A 23,989-nucleotide genomic window follows, 5' to 3' on the forward strand; every position below is an offset into this window, starting at 1 on the left:
AGAGCTGCCCGACCTCCCGGGGCAGGTGGGGCCCTGCGCCCTCCCAGAGCCTCAGGCCGGAGGGAGGCAGAGTTCTCATCACATCCAGGGGCAGGCCCGCCCTAACCCGCTGTGTAGTTCAGTCTGCAAAGCCCATACCTTTCACTCCTCTTTAGCTCTCCTTCTTCTCCGCCTGCTTCCTCTTCTCAGCTTCTATCTTTTGCTGCTTTGCTTCCAATCGTTTCCTCTGGTAGACTTTGACTCCGGCAAACGCCAGGCAGAGGATTAGTGTTTTCGCTGCCAAGATATACAGCAGCAGGGGGAAGTGTTCAAGCACCTTAAAGAAGAAAGAAAACTTGTGGAGACGTTCGATCATGGATAAGGAATTTTCTTTCATGTCCCTTCACTCAGCACACATCTCCTGCGCACCTTGTTAAGCATTGGGCACTAGGCTGGTTGGGGGGCCTCCCGGGCACAGGAGAGATGAGGGCCCGGTTCCAGGTTGTGGGCAGCCTGGTTTCAGGTGCCCTTCACCACCCGCTGGCTGCCGGCTTCACAGATGCCATGGCTGTGCGCTCTCACAACCTGACCGTGCACTTTGCCCCTCACCCCGAGCCTGAGGCAGCGGCACGGCCTGCAGTGAGCAGCTGGAGCCGGGGGACTGGGCACAGCCCCGCTCGGGCCACTCACTGACCTGTGCCCAGCACATGCGGCCCACATCGGTCACTTGACTTTCCCCAGCTTCTGCCTCTTCTCTTGCAAAGGAGGCTGGACCGAATCTTCCTTCTGAATCCCCACCCGTATGGGATACCATGATTGGCTCTTGGTTCCAGCTATGCGTTAGCACTGGTATTTGAAGGTAAAATAAATATACAAGTAAAATACAGTAAAACTTTACTGTAAAATAAAGTAAAACTTAAAATGTTATAGCTTAGCTACTTAATTCACTGTTCCTGTAATTCTTTTGTTGGAGGGAAGTTTTAACCCACTGGCTAAAATGAGATCTGGGGAATAACTAGGGGATTGGAATTACTCTCTTTGTGCACGAGCAGGTTTTATTATGAAATTCTATATATCACAAGTATCTCAAGGCAAATAGTATACTAGTTTGGGAAACACGATTAGTAGAACCTGAATAATAAGTATGAGCTTTTTGTGTGTGATTAAAAATTCCTTCCCAGATGAAGTAAAAAGCTATGCCTTCGTTGAGAGATCATTATTCCGGAGGACCGAGTAGGATTTAGTCCAGTGAACTCCTTAGGTGAAATGCCAAGCATCACTTATCTATATGCAGCACTGGGACAAGGAGACTCCTCCCTGGAGACTGCATTTGTCCCTCCCTCTGACGGTTTAACTAAAGCTGATCTGAAATGGGTAAATGAAAACTTCAGCTGAGAACAGTCCGCTCCCAGACATGGAGGGCTGTGAAAGGATCTGAACAAGGACTTGGTCTACACCTCGTTCTACAAAGGAGGCGAGTAAAGCTCAGGGCGGTGGCGAGCCCCCCGTGTCACACAGCTAATTCAGGAGGCGCGAGAGTTGGAACCGAACACTCTGACTCCTACATCAGCCGTCTTCCCACTGACTCTTGATTTCAATGAAGTGGAATTAACCGACATCAACAAATTATGTCCCAAGAACACTCTGAGTAACTAGATAATAGTTTTCAACCACAGAATTGGGTTAAACAGTAAAGAATAAGCACAACCTATACACTTCATGGGAAATAGATGGGGAAACAGTGGAAACAGTGTCAGACTTTATTTTTTGGGGCTCTAAAATCACTGCAGATGGTGACTGAAGCCATGAAAGTAAAGGACGCTTACTCCTTGGAAGGAAAGTTATGACCAACCTAGATAGCATATTCAAAAGCAGAGACATTACTTTGCCAACAAAGGTCCGTCTAGTCAAGGCTATGGGTTTTCCAGTGGTCATGTATGGATGTGAGAGTTGGTCTGTGAAGAAAGCTGAGCGCCGAAGAATTGATGCTTTTGAACTGTGGTGTTGGAGAAGACTCTTGAGAGTCCCTTGGACTGCAAGGAGATCCAACCAGTCCATCCTAAAGGGAATCAGTTCTGAATATTCATTGGAAGGAATGATGCTAAAGCTGAAACTCCAGTACTTTGGCCACCTCATGCGAAGAGTTGACTCATTGGAAAAGACCCTGATGCTGGGAGGGATTGGGGGCAGGAGGAGAAGGGGACGACAGAGGATGAGATGGCTGGATGGCATCACTGACTCGATGGACGTGAGTCTGAGTGAACTCCGGGAGTTGGTGATGGACAGGGAGGCCTGGTGTGCTGCGATTCATGGGGTCACAAAGAGTCAGACACAACTGAGCGACTGAACTGAACTGATACACTTCAGAAAGCTCACTCTGGCAAACAGGTATAATAGACTAAAAAGGTTACAAAAGCAAAAACCTTTTACCCTGATGAATACAAGCTCTTTAGAACACTGACTTGGTGTCCAGGCCCTTCCTGCCTCAGACCTATGGCTAATCTCCCTGACTTCCCCCAACAGCCCTCCAACTCATCTAATTCATCTACTTTCTGGAAAGGTCACATCTTAGAGGGGAGGCTTGGCTCTACATTCATAAGCCAGCTAAGAAAGAAAAGATGCTAACTTTTACCTCCTTGGAGACAAAAATCACCAGTGTGGAGATATAAACTTCATTTTACGTTCACTGGCACTTTTCCAGGCTGAGTCCTAGTTAGCCCTAGACGCTGGCAAGTCACTCTCTCCCAATTCTCTCCATCCCTATGAATGAGCCCCCGGAGTCCTGTCATAATCAGACCCCTATCACAGCCCACAGTTCATGCCTGAGTGCTGAGTCGCTTCAGTCGTGTCCAACTCTCTGCGACCCCATGGACTGTAGCCCGCCAGGCTCCTCTGGTCATGGGATTCTCCAGGCAAGAATCCTGGAGTGGGCTGCCATGCCCTCCTCCGGGAGAATCTTCCAGACCCAGTGATTGAACCTGCATCTCTTGGGTCTCCTGCACAGGCAGGCAGGTTCTTGACCACTAGCGCTACCCGGGAAAGCCCAGCCCACTGTTCTCCAAGATCTACACCCAAAACTAAGCTCTACCAGTGACAGGATGTACATGGAAATCAGAAGCTAGAAACCCACCGAAATGGAAGCATGTCAACAAACAAACCCAGGGAAGTGGTTTCGGTATTTACTTTCTTTTTAAAGGCTCTGGGGAGGAGGCGGCAAGAGGCGGAAGTTTGGGACTGAGAGTGGGCAGTGCAGTGGGAGTCAAGGACACTACACGGGCTAAAGTGAAAACTTTCAGGGCCACTGTTCCTGCAACTCTCAGGCAGGTGTGCCAGATCTTTCAGTTCAGTTCAGTTCAGTTGTTCAGCCGTGTCCAACTTTGCGACCCCATGAACCGCAGCATGCCAGGCCTCCCTGTCCATCACCAACTCTCGGAGTTCACCCAAACTCCTGTCCATCGAGTTGGTGATGCCATCCAACCATCTTATCCTCTGTCGTCCCCTTCTCCCCTTGCCCTCAATCTTTCCCAGCATCAGGGTCTTTTCCAATGAGTCAACTCTTCACATCAGGTGGCCAAAGTATTGGAGTTTCAGCTTCAGCATCAGTCCTTCCAATGAATATTCAGGACTGATTCCCTTTAGGATGGACTGGTTGGATCTGCTTGCAGTCCAAGGGACTCTCAAGAGTCTTCTCCAACACCACAGTTCAAAAGCATCAATTCTTCGGCGCTCAGCTTTCTTTATAGTCCAACTCTCACATCCATACACGACCACTGGAAAAACCATAGCCTTGACTAGATGGACCTTTGTTGACAAAGTAATGTCTCTGCTTTTGAATATGCTATCTAGGTTGGTCATAACTTTCCTTCCAAGGAGTAAGCATCTTTTTAATTTCATGGCTGCAAGTACCATCTGCAGTGATTTTGGAGCCCAGAAAAATAAAGTCAGCCACTGTTTCCCCATCTATTTGCCATAAAGTGTTGGGACCAGATGCCATGATCTTAGTTTTTAGTTGTATGAAATCTCTTCCTTTGATTTCCTTTCTAACAAAACCCTCAGATTAACTCCCAAACCTTCAGGGAAGTGAATCAAGAAAACACAGTTGGGTGGTCTAGCTCTATATCAGTTTTTTAAATAAACGCCGATACTCGTGTAATGAGAATGACTGCCTTTTAAAATTTATTCTTGGCCACGCCCTGCGGCATATGGGATCTTAGTTCCCTGACCAGCGATCAAACCCCTGCCCCTGTGTTGGGGGCTCAGAGTCTTAACCACCGGACCGCCAGGGAAGTCCCTCGAAACCCCCGGTTGCTGAGGTACTAAGGCACTGGTGCTTGCTGTCGCTGACTGCTGCTCATGGCCACAGGCTGATGGAGGTAGGTAGGGAAGCACAGGATGTCTTGGGGGTCCCACAGTCCTTTATCTCCTGCAGGGGGCAGGGGGTGTCACTGCAGTTTGGGCAGAAGGCCATTCCTTTCAGACACTGCCTGGCAGGGCTCCCTGGTAGCCCTGGAGCTGTGTGTCTGCCCAAATGTCGCAAAGGTACAGGCGGTTTTTGTACAGTTTTCTGTACAAAACTGTGTTCCTGACACAGGAAAGGATTCCTTCTGTGACAGGTCGGGTTGGCCTGGGCGGTCAAGTGGGTTGCTGTCACTCCACAACTAAAAAGAAAGCTTTCTCTGTGCAATGGCTCACCGGAATACATCAGCGCCACCCAGGAACTCGTTCACCCACAGGCCAACGCGCTCAAACTCCAGTAGGTGGGACCACAACTCATAATTTAAATTGTTGAGGTGGTTTTGAGACGTGCTCTGGCCTCGGAGCACCAAGCACACACGCTGGCCCTTGCTGATGCGGCCTCTGGTACCAGCTGCCACCCCATCACCAACTACTCGCTTCAGCCTCTGCCCATGCTACAAACCCTTCACTACGTCTCAGTGCACGCTGAGCCCGGCCCCCATCGCCCCACATGCTTTAATCCCCCTGTCTTTCCTTCCTGGCCTTTCTATGGGCAGCTCTGGAACACCCCACACATGCGACATGCGCGTTCCTACATCTCTAAGCCCTTAGAGAGTCTTCACTGCACCTCCTGAACCTTGGCCAGGCTCCTCCTGGAGAAGAGCCCCCAGAACCCCACTGTGCGGCCCCCAGGCCCCATGGGGCTGGGGAAGGAGGGGGTCCGAAGCTGAGTGCTGAAGAATTGATGCTTTTGAACTGCGGTGTTAGAGAAGGCTCTTGAGAGTCCCTTGGACTGCAAGCAGATCCAACCAGTCCATCCTAAAGGAAATCAGTTCTGAATATTCATTGGAAGGACTGATGCTAAAGCTGAAACTCCAATATTTTGGCCACCTGATGTGAAGAAGTGACTCATTGGAAAAGACCCTGATGCTGGGAAAGATTGAAGGCGGGAAAAGGGGATGACAGAGGGTGAGAGGTTGGATGGCATCACCAACTCAATGGACATGAGTTTGAGTAACTCCGGAAGTTGGTGATGGACAGGGAGGCCTGGCGTGCTGCAGTTCATGGGGTCACAAAGAGTTGGACACGACTGAGCAACTGAACTGAACTGTAGTCTCCTGACTCCCTGATCCTACTTCCAGATCTTTCCATTTCCTGTGATGAAAGCCAGTGGCTGTTCTGAATCAGAAAATGCTTATGATAACTGAAAAAATACATATAATGAGATCCTAAGTTTGGAGATATACACATTACATATATATATATGAAAAACATGGGGAGAAAATGCACCAAAATTGTTAATATTAATAGCAGCCATCTCTGGATAGTGAAAAGACATATGATTTTGACTTGATCTGATCCTTTTCAAAGCATCTATTTTCATGACTACCCTAGTAGCCACCCTGCACCTACCCCACGCCACTTCCTTAAAGGACATAATGTGACACCCCCCTGCCCCTATAAGACCCGCTGACTGTGGCCCACAGCCTTATGCAGGCTTGCAGCTCACAGGACACTCTTTGGTTGCCCTTGAACTTCTGCTTCCACCAGCTGTATTGAAGGTTTTACAGGAGTCAGCTGTGTTTATGCCAGTCAGTATATTTAAGTAGCACTTGATGTCATAATGGATAATCTATTTAAACATGGCACTCATGAAATATGACCACAGAAAAGAAAGGCTATTTCCATGAAAACTAAGGTGTCTGCTTTGAAAGACTCAATTTGAATTAGAAAAAAAAATGCTGTTGGCAACACAAATGGGAAAGATTAAGGAAGAAGAGTGTAAAAATCAGGAAGGATTTTGTATGTCGATTGCTTCTTAAGATCTTTTTCATCCATTTTGAAGAAACCAAAATGTGAGATTATAGGTGAAACTTCAAAGGGGTGGTTTTTGCGAGCAGGGTGAGGCACGTCTGAGGGCAGTCAATGTCCTCCCAAAGAAAAGGCCTTCCTCCAAAAGTCTGGTGAAAAAAATGTACATTTATGTGTTCACTTAAAGTATCATGATTCCTGCATTTTCTTCTTTTGTTTTTTTCTTAGTCCACTTATCTCTACAGAACTATTCTGAATTTTTACAATCAGGAGAAAGAAAACCCGCAAGCCATAAATGTTTGATGATATTCTTACCTTCCAGTTCATGCTGGACCAACTGGGGCTCCACTCCTGGTCGTGTGGGCCACGCAGACAAGGAGGAGAGGGAACCTGGTTGGGGCAGGTCCCACTGTTCTGATGGGGAAGAGAAGAAACAGGTCAATTTGAGTTTTCTAGACAGACCACCTTAGGAAGACTTTTCTCTGATGGGGAGAGGGCCCTTGAGCCAAGACAACAAGCTCTGCAGAGAGAAGGGTTAGGCCTCCCCAACGAGCGAGACAGCCTCGGCTCTTGCTGAGCAGAACGATCTCCTTGGCTGCTCTTGACCGGGGAAGGGAGCACAGCCAAGCAGAGGTATTGGCCCCACTCCTAAGGGAAAGCGTGCTCCCACTCCATTCATCTGTGGACAAAGGTGCCCAAGCCCTAATCTGACCCTCTTCCCACCTCCTGCCCTGACCTGAACAAGAGCTGGTCCGTGGATGGGGGTATCATTTTATGTCTCGGGTCCTGTGAGTATTAATAAAAGGAATACTGTTTTGCTTTAGTATTCATTTAATTTATTGGTTTATTTATAAATTTGGCTGCATCAGGTTTTAGATGCTGCATATGGGATCTTTTATTGTGGCTCTCAGGCTCAGCAGTAGAGGTATGTGGGCTTAGCTGCCACATAGCGCGTGCAATCTTAGTTCCCTGACAGGGACTGAACCCTGCACTGGAAGATGAATTCTTAACTGCTGGAACACCAGGGAAGCCTCAAGGTAATATTGGTTTTCAAAAATATCTGGTGGGAAGGGACTCAAGGATGGGGGGGAATGGTATTAAGAAAGTCATTCCAATCTTAAAATTCCCTCTAAAACGTCAGGGAGACGGAGGGGAAGGTGAAGCAGAAGAGACAAGGCAGGGACCCGGCCAGGACACAAGATTTGCTCTGGGGCCTCCCATGTCACTATTTTAGACCAGGACACATACCCCACGAGTCAGAAGACCTGAGCTCTGGATGAAGGGCCTACACACTCTGGTAAGTGACTCCCCTCTGGGGGCCTCCATCCCATCTGTAAATGAAGACAGGAGTGTCAACTACATGGGCTCTGGGGGCCTCTACTTCTACAATTTGGAGACTTTCAGCGTTAAGAATCACAGCTTCACTTTACTGCACCCGGCCATGCTAAAGTACACTGCGTGCCAATAACTCAGCTAGTCTTCACACCTGTCCCAAGAGGTGTAGTTTACTGTCTATATTCTGGAGTATCTGTGTGTGCGCATGCGCATGTGCACAAAGTCGTGTCCAGCTCTTTGCAGCCCCATGGACTCCTCTGTCCACGGGATTCTCCAGGCAAGAACACGAGTGGGTCGCCATGTCCTCCTCCAGGACCTTCCTGACCCAGGGACTGAAGCTGCACCTCTTAGGTCTCCTGAACTGGCAGGCGGGTTCCTCACACTAGTGCCACTTCAGGTGACAGTGACACGTCCACAGTCACAGTAAGGCTGGGGTTGTAACTCCTCCAGTCCGGCCCCAGGGTCTGACCCTAATGCAGACAGAGAGCTCTGCATTAAAAAGTCATGGGGATGCCTTTCTTTACATGGACTTACAATTAGGATTAAGAAAAATTCACAGGCCTTTAGAATGGGGAAAATGAGATAAACTTCAGACATGTTTTTTTGAAAACTTTCACTTACAAAAGCATCTAAACTTCACATCCAAGGTCATAGTATCTTGAACACAAGTGAGCAGCTGGCACAAGATAGCCAAGCTTTCCCCAGGACTTTTTCAAAGTCAGATAAGCTCATGACAGGAATTTACACCATAAATCTGTTTAAATGAGATGACCATGATTGAAGGCACTCATGGGCTAAGTTGCTCAGTCATGTCCGACTCTTTGCGACCCTACGGACTGTAGCCCATCAGTCTCCTCTGTCCATGGGATTCTCCAGGCAAGAACACTAGAGTGGGTTGTCATGCCCTACTCCAGATTTTCCCAACCCAAGGTTCAAACCCAGGTCTCCCACGTTGCAGGTGGATTCTTTACCGTCTAAGCCACCAGGGAAGCCCAAAGGTGCTCATTACCTTCGTGTATAAAAGATTTCTTTTTCTATAAGGAACAGTAGATTCTGACCCGCCCTGGAGAAATATGTTCCCAACAGGTTACAACCTGTTGCTGGAATTTTCACTTTGAATAATCTCTGATAATCTCAGGAATGATCCATGTTGTAAATTAAAATGTCTATGCTGGAAAAGATTGAAGACAGGAAGAGAAGGGGACGTCAGAGGATGAGATGGTTGGATGGCATCACCGACTCGATGGACATGAATTTGAGTAAACTCTGGGAGTTGGTGATGGACAGGGAGGCCTGGCGTGCTGCAGTCCATGGGGTTGCAAGGAGTCGGATGTGACTGAGTGAACTGAAGGTTGTATCAATTTTATTTTTCTCACCTCTATTTTTATTGAGTTGTCTACATATATAAGTAGACAGGTTTGGCTGTTTCCCACACATTTTCTGAGACCAAATGACTCACTTAGTGAAGTCGGTTAGATATTAATTCCCAAGGTCAAGGACCACAAAAAGGTCCAAAAAAAACTTATAGGAGGAAGTAAAAAGAATGCCAGGTGGTCTGGCCCTCTGGCAATCGTGCTAAACTGACTAGTAGTATGACCTTGGATGAGTCACTGGGCCTCTCTAAACCTCAGCTCCCTACTCTGTAAATTCTCCTTCAAAGACTAGATTATAAAAACATTAAGCACCAGGCTCAGCACATGAAAAGCATTAAACAAATACCAACCATAACTGTTATGATAAATGTCTTTCCAGTAACGGACATGGTAAGCTGATGAACATAAGCAAGTGGAGGTCAGGGCAAATGAGACAGCAGGGATGGGATAAAGAACCACCACCAGAGGACCAGAAGAACTGGAGATCTGTACTCTATGCTTGGGGGCGCCGATGACAAGGAATCTGACCTGGGGGCAATCCATTAGCCTCTCCAAGCCAAAGTGTTACCATTTTAAAAATTCAAAGAACAACGCTGCAACTCTGAAATTCCTAAGTCACATTCTCTCTGATATCAGAGCATCTAACTGTAAAAACATTACTGGCAGCTGCCTCATCGTCATATCTAGAGTGACAAAATTCCATCTCTTCAGGAAAGAAAAACGTTTAAAAGTCCATATGCAAAGCAGTGGAAGGAGTGTGTTGAGGGTGGGGGAGAGGGCAAATTAATCAAACTCATTCCCATCCACTGCCTCCAAATGGTAACTCTTCCCCAGTCAGTTCAGTTCAGTCGCTCAGTCGTGTCCGACTCTTTGCGACCCCATGAATCGCAGCACGCCAGGCCTCCCTGTCTATCACCAACTCCCGGAGTTCACTCAAACTCACATCCATGGAGCCGGTGATGCTATCCAGCCATCTCATCCTCGGTCATCCCCTTCTCCTCCTGCCCCCAATCCCTCCCAGCATCACAGTCTTTTCCAATAAGTCAACTCTTCGCATGAGGTGGCCAAAGTACTGGAGTTTCAGCTTTAGCATCATTCCCTCCAAAGAAATCCCAGGACTGATCTCCTCTAGAATGGACTGGTTGGATCTCCTTGCACTCCAAGGGACTCTCAAGAGTCTTCTCCAACACCACAGTTCAAAAGCATCAATTCTTCAGTGCTCAGCTTTCTTCACAGTCCAACCCTCATATCCATTCATGACTACTGGAAAAACCATAGCCTTGACTAGATGGACCTTTGTTGACAAAGTAATCTCTCTGTTTCTGAATATGCTATCTAGGTTGGTCATAACTTTCCTTCCAAGGAGTAAGCATCTTTAAATTTCATGGCTGCAGTGATTTGGGAGCCCAAGAAAATAAAGTCTGACACTGTCTCCACTGTTTCCCTATCTATTTCCCATGAAGTGATGGGACCAGATGCCATGATCTTCGTTTTCTGAATGTTCAGCTTTAAGCCAACTTTTTCACTCTTCTCTTTCACTTTCATCAAGAGACTTTTTAGTTCCTCTTCACTTTCTGCCATAAGGGTGGTGTCATCTGCATATCTGAGGTTATTGATATTTCTCCCGGCAATCTTGATTCCAGCTTGTGCTTCTTCCAGCCCAGCGTTTCTCATGATGTACTCTGTATATAAGTTAAATAAGCAGGGTGACAATATACAGCCTTGACATACTCCTTTTCCTATTTGGAACCAGTCTGTTGTTCCATGCCCAGTTCTAAGTGTTGCTTCCTGACCTGCATATAGGTTTCTCAAGAGGCAGGTCAGGTGGTCTGGTATTCCCATCTCTTTCAGAAGTTTCCACAGTTTATTGTGATCCACACAGTCAAAGGCTTTAGCATAGTCAATAAAGCAGAAATAGATGTTTTTCTGGAACTCTCTTGCTTTTTCCATGTTCCAATAGAAGTTGGCAATTTGATCTCTGGTTCCTCTGCCTTTTCTAAAACCAGCTTGAACATCTGGAAGTTCACGGTTCACGTATTGCTGAAGCCTGGCTTGGAGAATTTTGAGCGTTACTTTAGTAGCGTGTGAGATGACTGCAATTGTGCAGTAGTTTGAGCATTCTTTGGCATTGCCTTTCTTTGGGATTGGAATGAAAACTGACCTTTTACAGTCCTGTGGCCACTGCTGAGTTTTCCAAATTTGCTAGCAGATTGAGTTCAGCACTTTCACAGCATCATATTTCAGGATTTGAAATAGCTCAACTGGAATTCCATCACCTCCACTAGCTAAATTACAGGTTGCAACTCAGCCATTTTTGAGTTGCAATGGCACCCCACTCCAGTACTCTTGCCTGGAAAATCCCATGGAAAGAGGAGCCTGGTGGGCTGCAGTCCATGGGGTCGCTAAGAGTCGGACACGACTGAGCGACTTCACTTTCACTTTTCACTTTCATGCATTGGAGGAGGAAATGGCAACCCACTCCAGTGTTCTTGCCTGGAGAATCCCAGGGACGGGGGAGCCTGGCGGGCTGCTGTGGGGTCGCACAGAGTTGGTTGGACATGACTGAAGCGACTTAGCAGCAGCAGCAGCAGCGGACTTCAGCAAGTGAGAACAACTGAGAAAGCTAAAAATATCAGCAGGCTAGTGCTCTGCTGCCATATGTACACCTGATGCAATCTTAGAACCAGGAGGCAGCTGGTGTCTGAGGGCTGAACTACAAAAGCCAACCAGATGGGGACAGTTTTGAGAGACATAAAATCTACGAAGTGCAAGAAGTTTTAAACTTCCTCTGGAACTATCCAGTCTTAGCTTTAAATTCAAAGATAACAATGGCTTAGAAAAAGATGGCTCTGTTTCCTTTCCTGCAAAAATATCCTGATTTTTCCTTTGCTAGATTTCTCCTAAAGAAAACAGAAAAGCTACTGGCTTATCTTGATTAGGCTAATTATAGCAATATGAACAAGGTATAGTCCACAGTTTTATTCTTGCTCCACCTAACAGACCCAAGGGTCGGTCAGTCTCTTGGTGTCTCACTCCAGCCATTCATTAGGCTGTGTCCTTAGTCTGAACTTCCCTAAATTGCTCTCATTCCCAGCCTCTTTCCACCCCAACCCTTCAACCCATCATTTGAAGTAGCGATGGGTGCGTGGAGGAGGTGGGGTGGTGGGGAGTTCCAGATGAAGCGGGTTTTATCAGTTGGGCTGACTTCTGAGCCCCACGCCGGGGTCGGCTGGGGTTCCCAGGACAAGGGGCTGGGCCTCTGCCCCTCCGTGACTTGGAGGGCCAGGTAAAGGTCCTCTCCAGCCTCCACACTGGGGTTGGGGGCAAAACCTGCCCCGCTCAGAACCCAGGATGAGGGCCAAGGGCGACGACCGCTTACCCCACCTACACAACAGGGCGTCTGGGACATTCGCTCGCCCCCAAACCTCTCTCTCTTGGAACCACATCTGGGTCCCCCTCTTCGGCCTGCGTGCCAGTCTCCACACGCCGCCCCCCTCCCACCCCCCGCCACTGGATCCGTGCATTTTGGGGTGCCTGGACAAGCCAGCCAGGCCGGACGCTCCGCGGGGGTGGGCCGTGGTGGCTGGCACCCCCGCGGTCCCGCTGGAGAGCGTCAAGGAGAGAAAGCGCGAACGCGATGCCTGGGCGTCCCCCAAAGAGCAGCCGGATTTTGTGTCCGGATCCCGCGGACACCGACGCCGCCCACTTACAGCTCAAGGCCGCGGAGGATCCAGCTCCGGGGCCGAACGCAAACCACCACTCCCACAATGCCGCGGGGAAACTACACGTCCCGAAATGCACCGCTCCGCGCACCGGCGCAATAAGCCTGCGCAGGGAGCCTGCGCCACCATAGTGGGTACGGCTCCACGCCATGGTGGGTAGGCGGGGCCGCACACAAACCACGACTCCCACCATGCCGCGGGGAAACTACACGTCCCGAAATGCACCGCTCCGCGCGCCGGCGCACCTGCGCCGCTATGGCGGGTAGGCGGCTCCTCTGGGGCACTGGGCCCGGGCCGCGGAGACGGTTTCCAACTTATTGAATCCGCGCTATGGCCCCGGGCGGCCTTCGTGCGGCCGCAACATGGGTCACCGGACAGACTTGGCTGGGCCAGGGGCGAACTTCCGGGGCGTGGGCCAGGCGTTTTCGTCCACGCCGGGGGCGGGCGGGGGCACGTTCTTGTTCTCCATTGACCGGAGCTGGAGGAGGAGGACGGCGGCGGGAGAGCGGGGCGTCGCGGGGCCCCTCCCCCTCAGCTGTCTCTCATCCCTGGGTGGTCCTCGCTGTGTGCGCCGAGGGCAAGAGGGTCCCCAGTTCAGTCGCTCAGTCGTGTCCGACTCTTTGTGACCCCATGGACTGCAGCATGCCAGGCTTCCCTGTCCATCACCAACTCCCGGAGTACACTCAAACGCATGTCCATTGAGTCGGTGATGGCATCCAACCAGCTCATCCTCTGTCGTTCCCTTCTCCTCCTGCCCTCAGTCTTTCCCAGCATCAGGGTCTTCTCCAATGAGTCAGCTGTTTGCATCAGGTGGCCAAAGTATTGGAGTTTCATTCAGCTTCAGCATCAGTCCTTCCAATGAATGTTCAGCACTGATTTCCTCTAGGATGGACTGGTTGGATCTCCTTGCAGTCCAAGTGACTCTCAAGATGTCTTCTCCAACACCAATTCAAAAGCATCAATTCTTTGGTGCTCAGTTTTCTTTGTAGTCCAACTCTCACATCCATACATGACTACTGGAAAAACCATAGCCTTGACTTTGTTGGCCAAGTAAATATGCTGTCTAGGTTTGTCATAGCTTTTCTTCCAAGGAGCAAACATCTTTTAATTTCATGGCTGCAGTCACCATCTGCAGTGATTTTGGAGCTCCCCCCCCCCCCCCCCCATAAAGTCTGTTACTGTTTCCAGTGCTTCCCCATCTATTTGCCATAAAGTAATGGGACTGGATGCCATGATCTTAGTTTTCTGAAAGTGAAAGTGAAGTCTCTCAGTCGTGTCCAACTCTTTGCAACCCCATGGACTGTAGCCTGCCAGGATCCTCTGTCCATTGGATTTTCCAGAAAAGAATACTGGAGTGGGTTGCCATTTCCTTCTCCAGGAGATCTTTCCAACCCAGGGATTGAACCCAGGTCTCCCTCATTGTAGGCAGACACTTTACCATCTGAGCCACCAGGGAATGTCGAGCTTTAAGCCAACTTTTTCACTCTCCTCTTTCACTTTTATAAGAGGCTCTTTAGTTCTTCACTTTCTGCCTTAAGTGTGGTGTCATCTGCATATCTGAGGTTATTGATATTTCTCCTGGCAATCTTGATTCCAGCTTTTGCTTCATCCAGTCCAGCATTTCTCATGATGTACTCTGCATGTATGTTAAATAAGCAGGGTGACAATATACAGCCTTGACATACTTTCATGATTTGGAACCAGTTTGTTGTTGGAACCAGTCTGATGTAGGTCCTCAGAAGTTTCCAAATTTAGCCTTTTATCTTCTCTGCCAAAAATGCATTCCTTTCCCTTTGGGATAGTTGTAGGGTGACAGTTACTAGGTTCCCAGATTCCTTCGTTCAACAAGCTCTTAGTAAACCCGAGTGGAATTTGAGCCCACTCCCAAGCAAGGGTGCAAAGTGGACACCCAAAATTCCAGGGTAACAAGAGGGAAGTTCACCCTTTTTTGGTTGAGGAAACCGAGGCAGGGGGAGATTAAGTGGTTGATTCAAGGAAACGTATGGATTGGAGTGGCAAAATTGATATCTGAACCCAGGCAGTCTCGTGGAATCCCGTTGGGAGTGCAGAGGAAAGGACAAACTGAGGGACTGGGGAGTAGGGGGTTAATTCTGTCAACAAGTTCTGCCAAGTTTTCCTGGAGAGAGTAACAAAAATAGCTTTGCCCTAAGCACTTTGCAGCTATTGTCTAATAAAAGTCTTACAAGCCTATAAAAGACATGATGTGACCATAACAATTTCACAGATGAAGAAACGGAGACACAAACTGATTAAACTGTCCAGGGTTTTAAAGCCAGCAAGTGCCAGAGCTGAGACCTGAATCTGGGTAATCTGAACCTCGACTATCAGGGCAGCCACTGCCATGGGTTCCTTTTCAAATGGCTTCTGAGCTCTGCTGTAAAAAGTGAGTGGGACTCAGTTTATATGGATCAACCGGAAAGAACTCTAAAAACAGATGGGTGGGAAAGAAAACCAGCAACTTGTTGGAACTGGCGTTTTTTTTAGTTGCCAGGTTGAATGTGGCAAGGCTGGGTTCGGTGGGAATTGATGCTGGAGTGAAAGTGGAGCAGGTACCAGCAGCTGTAGACCTGAAATGCTCGTAAATATTGGGCTTTTCTCCTATTCCCCCAAAGTAAAGTTGGCTGCTAACCATCTGTGTTGGCCCCAATATACTTTAAGTGATGATAGTAAAATGCACTTAATTAGGGGAACCTAGATATTTTCCCCCTTATTTTTCTGTGTCAAAGATAAAAGCTTGACACCATTGAAATGTAAAGGATGGACTTTATTCAGTAACTATCACAATAGGGAAGAGAACCCAGCATGAACCAAGCTCGGTTTGTACAGAGGTAACTGAGCATTTTAAAAGGAGAAGGAGGGGGACTTCCCTGATTTGATCCCTGGACCAGAAACTAGGATCCCACCTGCCTTGGGGGAACTGAGCCCATGTGCTGCAGTAAGAGGAGTCTGTGTGCCTCAACAAAGACCCAGCTCAGCCAAAATTTAAAAAAAAAAAAAATGATAAGAAGGGGTTGGACAGCAGGTACTTGAGCAGAGTCAGTGGAAATTTATAAAAAGTGAAGGGGACTGGGTCAACTGCATCTGAGTCTATCAATAGACGCTTAGCTGGAGGAGAAGCAAAGTTCAGCCTTTATGACTGGAGGCAGTGGTGCAAGTTAAAGCTCTTTGAATGCTAGCATATCAAAGAAACAAGGCAGTTCTGGGTGGTAAATGATTTATACCTCAAAGGAGAATAAAAAGGATTTATAATCGAAAGGTTTCTAAAGTAAATGCTCTAGCAGGGAATCAGGGGCTGATTTGCCTACCACCAGGTTTTGGCCTGAACAAATAGTACGTTCTCCTGGCTCCTTCTTAAGTTTTCCTAGGCAGGCACCTTAAAGCATGCCAGGATCTCCTTGGGGATGTAGGTAGTGTTTGTTCAAGTCTCTCAGTGTGGGGAGGTGGATGGTATCTTTTGTGCCAAGAGTCTGCAGGGTTTTTAGGCCAAGGTTGAGGTCAGTTCAAGAAGAGGGTTCAAAGGAGCCTGACCAGGGTTTGGTCAAGGAGATAAATTTGTTCAGTTAGTAGAAACCTTGGATTCCTGTCTGGATCCAGACCCAAAGCTGAGATTTTGTTGCCCGAGTTGCTGCTCTGGTTGTTGTTCAGTCACTCAGTCATGTCCAGCTCTCTGTGACCCCATGGACTGCAGCATGCCAGTCTTCCCTGTCTTTCACTATTTCCTGGAGTTTGCGCAAACTCATGTCCATTGAATCAGTGATGCTATCCATCTGCTGCTCTGGGCACGTTGATTAAAATGTTCTGGAGACTTCCCTGGCAGTCCAGTGGTTAAGAATATGCCTTCCAAACTACGCTCTTCTTTTGTAAATGTTTAACACAATTTTTCATAATAAAATTAAAAAATAAAAAGAATCTACCTTCCAATGAGGGGACACAGATTTGATACCTGTTTGGGGAACTAAGATCCCACATGCCACAGGGCAACTAAGCTTGCATGCCACAACTAAGACTGAATGCAACCAAAATAAATAAACAAATACATTTTTTAAAAATTGTGTGGCTCAGAATTTCTGGGTTTCTCATCTAAGGAGAGAAACTACTGTTGTCATATATGCTCTTGGAATATGGGTGGCTTTCCTCAACAGTGTATTGAATGCTTCTGTTGGCATAGTCGCATGCTTGTTATTAGGAAACAGACCTAATGTATTTCACTCTAAAGAGACAAATCTTGTAATCCATATAAGACGCTGAAGAAGGACTCCTCTTTTCAATTTTGTCTCAGTGCTCTGAGACTTGAGGCTTTGTTCACAATGCCCTGTCTCGGCTGAGTAGACGGGGAGCTGGGGAAGGAACAGAGTATAAGCAAGGGGACATGAAGTTTCATGAGGCTACACCCCATATATCTTGCTATTGACTTTCCCCTCTCAGCGGCTCTCTGGACCTTAACCCGAGTTAGGCAGGCCCTCTGTCCTGGTTCCTCCCACTTTGTGTTGGTCTCCATTATAACCCTGTCATGTTATAATCAGGATGTTCTGACTCCCTCTCTGTGCCTGCCTCGCTCTCTGGTGAGTGAGTTCCTCCAGCTCAGAGAATCACGTTCATCTGTATACTCCTGGTCTAGGCCATTGACCCAGAAAGTGAAAGTGAAAGTCGCTCAGTCATGTCCGACTCTTTGTGACCCCATGTACTTTCTCCAGGCAAGAATACTGGAGTGGGCAGCCTTTCCCTTCTCCAAGGGATCTTCCCAACCCAGGGATTGAACTCAGTTCTCCCGCATGGCAGGCGGATTCTTTGCCAGCTGAGCCACAAGGGAAGCCATTGACCCAAGTAGACAGAATAAATGGTACTTGATTGAATTAAGGAATGAAGTCACCTAATCTGTGAACTGGAGTTGCCTATCCATAAATGAAATGGTCTGACAAGGATTCTGTGAGCTTCAAGGTGCCCTTTGGCCCTGACATTCTATAATATCATGACCCCCAGGGTCAAAATATTAAGCAGTTACTGTCTAGCTCTTCAATAGACCTCAGCAATTCAGCCACTTTCCATACATTCATGAAAATAAATTTCTTAAAACATAAAGTAAGTAATTGTAAACCAAGAAAATAAATTGAGTGAAAATAATGAGTGGTTTATTAAGCAGCATTTTCACATATTATTATTTTTTTTCTATAATAACAAGAACTTTTAAGTTAGTCTTCTGTAAAATTTAAAATGTTAATTAAAAATATGTTTCTGTTATACCAGGTAGTTCCTAAAGATTCTATTTATCTGGTGTGGACTCTGCCCTTATGAAATGTTGGTTCTGTCTTCCGACTTCCAAATAAGCTCAATGCCAAGGAAGCAATACACATAAAGGAAACCTGTGGTTCTGTTCATTTGTCACTTCAGACTCTATATTCATGAATTAATAAATAAATGCTCCTACTTCAATCTAGTGAGCAAGTGATAGGTTTTTGAACCTCCATTTCTGAATAATACACCTTGGTTACTTATAAATTGAATCAGTCAAACGTACAGAATAATGTTTCACAAGGGAGACTATTCAATGATTTGTTAATTTCTCCCTTCTATCCCCACTGCCACTGCCCAGGCACATTACTTCAAATTTGATTTTATTTTCACTATTGACATTGATTAAAATGACACTGACATTGCATAGAAAGGAAAAGAGGTCTTCGACATAAATTATTGCTCCACAGAGCAAACGTGAAGCATGAGATTGAAATGTCCTCTTAGCTGATCAACTACGGGATCTCGATGAAAATTCTCAACACAGAGTGAGGAACTTAGTGTCTTCGAAGCATGACAACTTGGATTGACTCCATGGAACCAGCATCTCTTCCTATTTGCATATCAGATGTTGACTCCATGCCTCCACCTCTGATCAAGGAGACATTGTGAGTGCTGCTGCACCTGTGTTCTCATGGATGGTGGCCCTTGGTTCTTCTAGGTTCACAATTTGACTTCTGTACTTTCCTTGCCAGTCCTCCACGATGTACTGGTGGTATGGGTCATTGGAGTGCTCTCGTCTCTTGGATTTCACCGTGCTCACCAGGATGGCTACAATGATGAAAGAGAACATTCCGATCATCACCATAAGGTACAAGATGACGTAGTAGAAGTTCTCAGCATCAACCTTGGCTTGCAGGGCCTCTTGCTCAACCGTTGTGTTCCTGCGCCAGTTTTCCATGTAAGAGATAAAAATCTTTTTGAAAACATATTCCAGTGTCTGTGTCAGATTGGATAGAGTTGGCATATTTCCGTCCTGCTGCAATTTAAATAAAATAGGTGAACAAGTTTAAGAAAATGAATTCTTTCCCTATTTGGCTGCCTTAAGGAGTGGAGGGAAGGCCAGACAAGGTTGGGTGGGGGGAGTAATATTATTTCTTCTTTACCTGGCTGGTGATTAAGTGCATATTTTGTTATTCTTTAAATTTTGCATGTTTTATGCAGCAGTTTTTCATGCACAGTATCTTATAATAAAAGTAACATAAGCACATAATAGTTACAGAGCACATAAAACTATATGTATTATGATCCCAATTTGCATATATAAATAAATAATATATGTAGAAGAAAATGAAAAAAGCCTGGAAATAAATAAGCTTAAAGTGTTAACATGGCTGGTATACTCAGATTTTTTCTTCCTTATATTTTTCTTACCTTCAAAATTTTCATCGATTACCTTTCATCCATTACTTTGTTTCTAAATAGACGGGTCACCTCACAATAGCTAGCACAATGCCTTATTCATAATAGATATTCCACAGACATCAGCTGAAGGGAGCAATGACTGATGTATGTTCTGTGTTCTTAGAGAATTATGGGGCAGAAGTTTGCAAGGGCCATGGACAGACGTTGTGATGCACTCCGTTTCCTATGTGCAGGCTGTGATTTATTCCAGGTATCCCTTAGGCATGAGTATGTCCTTCCATATTTGAAAGAAGCACTTTCGGTAAGTGATACAAAGGAATGTGAGAGATCACTCATATTTCGCAACTCCATCCTTGTTCCCACTGCCTGGCCACCAGCATCTCTCACCTGGCGGACACAGTGCAGTACAATACAACCCTCCCTAAAACCGCTTCCCCGGGGTCACATCTGCCTATCTCTGCCCAGTCAATGTGCTCTTTTTAAGAGGGAAATGGGAGCATATCGTTCCCTTGTTTTGAAAACATGCAATACCCTCCTGTTGTTCTCAAAGTAAAATCCTCCTTCCTGGCCTGGCCAAGCCATCCCCTAACCACATCCCCAATTATTCTTCCCTTATGGCAACTGGTCTTACTGGCCTGGCCTGCCTTCCTCCGGGTCAGTAAACATTCTTCTGCATCAGGACATTTGCACATTCTATTCCCTCAGCCTGGAATACTTTTCCCCTTCTCTTCCCTCTGCTACTTCCTCGACCTCTGGGGCCCAGCTTAGCTGCTGCTTCTGAGAAAATATCCCTGGTCCTGCTCTCAGCCATTCTCCCCTCCCCCAGTTCTCTCCAATAGTGTCTTTTTTTGTTGTTGTTTGGTTGTTGTTTTAGTTGCTAAGTCATGTCCAACTCTTTTGCGACTCTATGGAACCTGCCTGGCTCCTCTGTCCTTGGGATTCTCCAGGGAAGAATACTGGAGTGGGTTACCACTTCCTTCTCCAGGGGATCTTCCCAACCCAGGTATCAAACCCGCATCTCCTGCATTAGCAGACAAGTTCTTTACCACTGAGCCACCAGGTAAGCCCAGTGTCTTTTTACTTTTCTTCGAAGCACTCTCTCCAATATGTGGTAATTATGTGCATATGTCACTTTGTATGTGTGTAATTATTGGCTTGTGGTCTCATCTTTCCCATCAGTCACCACGCCTCTGTCTACCCTCGTTTAGCAAACATTGGCACAGAGCCTGGCACACACTGAGCACACAATGGATGTTTGATGAATAAATGAATGTGCCAGGTATGTGCCGGCATTGGAAATGCAGCAACAGCGAATATGAAAATTCTACCTGTGGAAGCTCAGTGTTGTGGGAGAGATGGAAACAAAGGAGCATGCGAGGTGCAAAGCATTGTAACAGGTGTGAACAGAGCAGGTCAAAAAGAAATTTAACAAAGATGTAAAATTGCCCTGAAGTACTCGTCATGCACAGTCTGTGGGGTTCCAAAGAGTTGGACACAACTGAGTGACTGAACAACAACTCGCCAAGCACATTTTCCAAGCAATGTGACAGAGGTATGCTTGTCCCCCTTAAAATAGCAGTTCAATGTTTAAGAGTGTAGCTGAACTGACTTTAACCAGACTCAAGACATCATCACCACTGGCTTCTTCAACCTTTAAGAGTCCAGGTCTACTCATCTGGGGGGACCTCACATGTGTCTCATGCATCAACAGACAACCAGCCCTTCCTGTGTTCTCCCGGGCTCACCTCACAAATGTGATGGAGCCCGACTGCTTCACCCACCAGTGTTCTCACCCTCTGGTCCTTCCAACCCTTTCCCACAACTTCAGCTAATAAAGAAAACTGATTTCCCAGTGTATACATCCCCCTGCCACACCCCCTAGAGAGAATTCAGTTTCCTTCGGTTAAGTCAAATAGAAAAATGGTTGGAACATAGAGACAATGGGGGGAAAAACCCCCAGCAAAACAAACAAAAATCCCAGAAGAGCTAAGTTTACAAAATAAAAAGGCTGGTTGGCGGGTGATGTGGGAAGTTTAGTCTGGGAGAAGACCCTGAGCAACTGTGGAGTAGGAGGCAACTGAGAAGGGGAAGAAGGGACCTCTTCTGGGCAGAGAACTGGATCCCCTTCATATTTTGTTGTCTTTTTTTTTTTTTTTTCTGTCGCGATGAGAACTATTCTAATTGTTTCTGCTCACTGAAGTGCTGTTCTGTGAAGTGGCTCCAGCATGCCCTGGGCCACCTGAGGCCCACCTTGGAGGCCCATGTAGGATCGGGATTCCCCCAGAGAGGTGGTCACATTACAAGCTCCTCTGTGCACTGAGCTCCTTGGCCTACCCACCTTCCATGAGTCTCCTTTGTGGGCTGTGTCTCTGTGCCTGTAATTCCTGTCTCCTCCAGGCGGAGGCAGTAGAGTCCCAGTGTCACATGGAAGGGACGGTAGAGTCAGTCACGCTCACTGCCAACACTGTTCTGTGAATGTTTTCACTGAAGCAGCTCCTAAGTTCTTCATCACCTATGAACACTCCGGGCCAGAGCCTGACTCATAAGAAGAGTTCAGTCATTAGCACCCTGTTCCTTCAGGGCTCTGAGAGAACATAGTGGTCACAGGAGAGGCGTGTTTTGATGTTTAGCAAGGCCATCCAGGATGGGGTGCCTCAAGGGAAGCCCCAGTTGTTCACATCGGAATGAGGATGGGGCACTTTGAATCTTGAGTGAGGGTCACTGCAGAGGAAGGAAGAAATACAGCTCCACTAGAGGAGGGAGCTGGGTGTCTCCAGATTCACACTTTTCATTTTATTTTATTTTTCTAAGATCTATTTAGTCTGGGACTGTGGTGGGTCTTTTGGCTACATGCGGACTTTCTCTAGTTGTGTGGGGGCTACTCTTCGGTGCGATGCTCAGGCTTCTACTGCGGTGGCTTCTCTTGTTGCAGAGCATGGGTTCGAGGTGAATGGGCTTCAGTCATTGCAGCATGTGGGCTCCGTGGTTTCACCTTGTGGGCTCTAGAGAGCTGGCTCAGTAAGTTGTGATTTAGTTGCTCCACAGCACGTGGGATCTTCCCAGACCAGGGATTGAACTGGTGTCCCTTGCATTGCAAGATGGATTCTTAACCACTGGACCACCAGGAAAGCCCAAGATTTGCACATGGTAGAAAGGTGGTTTGCCCTTGTAGTTTCAGGAACCTAGGTCAGTGGTCACCCCAACACAAGCATTTCCCTAAGCTCCTGGTCATGTTTGCTTGCTTGCTTAGTTTGAATTTCCTGTTCATTGTGTGCTATTCACAGGATGATCAAAACCTCTCTTAAATGTAGACAATTACCTCCTTCTCCAGGAGGCAGTGATCAAGACCATCCCCAAGAAAAGAAATGCAAAAAAGCAAAATGAGGAGGCCTTACAAATAGCTATGAAAAGAAGAGAAGTGAAAGGCAAAGGAGGAAAGTAAAGATATACCCATTTAAATGCAGATATCCAAAGAATAGCAAGGAGAGATAAGAAAGCCTTCCTCAGTGATCAATGCAAAGAAACAGAGGAAAACAATAGAATGGGAAAGACTAGAGATCTCATCAAGACAATTAGAGATATCAAGGGAACATTTCATGCAAAGATGGGCTCAATAAAGGACAGAAATGGTATGGACCTAACAGAAGCAGAAGATATTAAGAGGTGGCAAGAATACACAGAACTAGAAAAAAAAAAAGATCTTCACAGCCCAGAAAATCATGATGGTGTGATCACTCACTTAGAGCCAGACATCCTGAAATTCGAAGTCAAGTGGGCCTTAGGAAGCATCACTACAAACAAAGCTACTGGAGGTGATGGAATTCCAGTTGAGCTATTTCAAATCCTAAAAGATGATGCTGTGAAAGTGCTGCACTCAATATGTCTGCAAATTTGGAAAACTCAGCAGTGTCCACAGGACTGGAAAAGTCAGTTTTCATTCCAATCCCAAAGAAAGGCAATGCCAAAGAATGCTCAAACTACCGCACAATTGCACTCATCTCATACACTAGCAAAGTAATGCTCAGAATTCTCCAAGCCAGGCTTTCACAGTACATGAACCAAGAACTTCCAGATGTTCAAGCTGTATTTAGAAAAGGCAGAAGAACCAGAGATCAAATTGCCAACATCTGTTGGAACACAGAAAAAGCAAGAGAGTTCCAGAAAAATGTCTACTTCTGCTTTACTGACTATGCCAAAGCCTTTGACTGTGTGAATCACAACAAACTGTGGAAAATTCTTCAAGAGGTGGGAATACTAGACCACCTGAACTGCCTCCTGAAAAATCTGTATGCAGGTCAAGAAGCAACAGTTAGAACTGGACATGGAACAACAGACTGGTTCCAAATCAGGAAAGGAGTACGTCAAGGCTGTATATTGTCACCCTGCTTATTTAACTTATATACAGAGTACATCATGAGAAATGCTGGACTGGATGAAGCACAGCTGGAATCAAGATTGCTGGGAGAAATATCAATAACCTCAGATACACATATGACACCACCCTTATGGCAGAAAGTGAAGAAGAACTATAGAGCATCTTGATGAAAGTGAAAGAAGAGAGTGAAAAAGTTGGCTTAAAGCTCAACATTCAGAAAACTACGATCATGGCATCCAGTCCCATCACTTCATGGCAAATAG

General features: G+C 46.7%; 2 protein-coding genes across 8 annotated transcripts in view; both read right to left on the reverse strand.

Annotated features, from left to right (window-relative positions):
* The window catches only part of SMIM11 (small integral membrane protein 11), a 67,915-nt gene extending 55,122 nt beyond the window's left edge, over window positions 1-12,793 (reverse strand). For 4 of the 7 annotated variants that reach the window (XM_044939351.1, XM_044939353.1, XM_025281211.3 and 1 more), the window contains exons 1-4: window positions 12,665-12,680; window positions 7,495-7,577; window positions 6,562-6,660; window positions 139-316 (exon numbers count right to left, since the gene is read on the reverse strand). In XM_044939351.1, the coding sequence (XP_044795286.1) occupies window positions 152-316; window positions 6,562-6,660; window positions 7,495-7,572 (342 nt within the window). In that variant the 5' untranslated portion in view covers window positions 7,573-7,577; window positions 12,665-12,680 and the 3' untranslated portion in view covers window positions 139-151. Of the gene's footprint in view, window positions 1-138; window positions 317-6,561; window positions 6,661-7,494; window positions 7,578-12,664 lie in introns of those variants that run through there. The other 3 variants (XM_025281204.2, XM_006062837.3, XM_025281193.2) reach the window with 3 other exon arrangements.
* Window positions 12,794-17,804: 5,011 nt separating this feature from the next.
* KCNE2 (potassium voltage-gated channel subfamily E regulatory subunit 2) lies at window positions 17,805-20,260 on the reverse strand. Its single transcript, XM_006062830.3, has one exon. The coding sequence runs from the start codon at window positions 18,951-18,953 to the stop codon at window positions 18,582-18,584; it is 372 nt and encodes a 123-aa protein (XP_006062892.2). The 5' UTR covers window positions 18,954-20,260; the 3' UTR covers window positions 17,805-18,581.
* Between the last annotated feature and the right edge of the window lie 3,729 nt (window positions 20,261-23,989).

The sequence above is a fragment of the Bubalus bubalis genome, chromosome 1 (assembly GCF_019923935.1).
Source record: "Bubalus bubalis isolate 160015118507 breed Murrah chromosome 1, NDDB_SH_1, whole genome shotgun sequence".
Classification (NCBI taxonomy): Eukaryota; Metazoa; Chordata; class Mammalia; order Artiodactyla; family Bovidae; genus Bubalus; species Bubalus bubalis.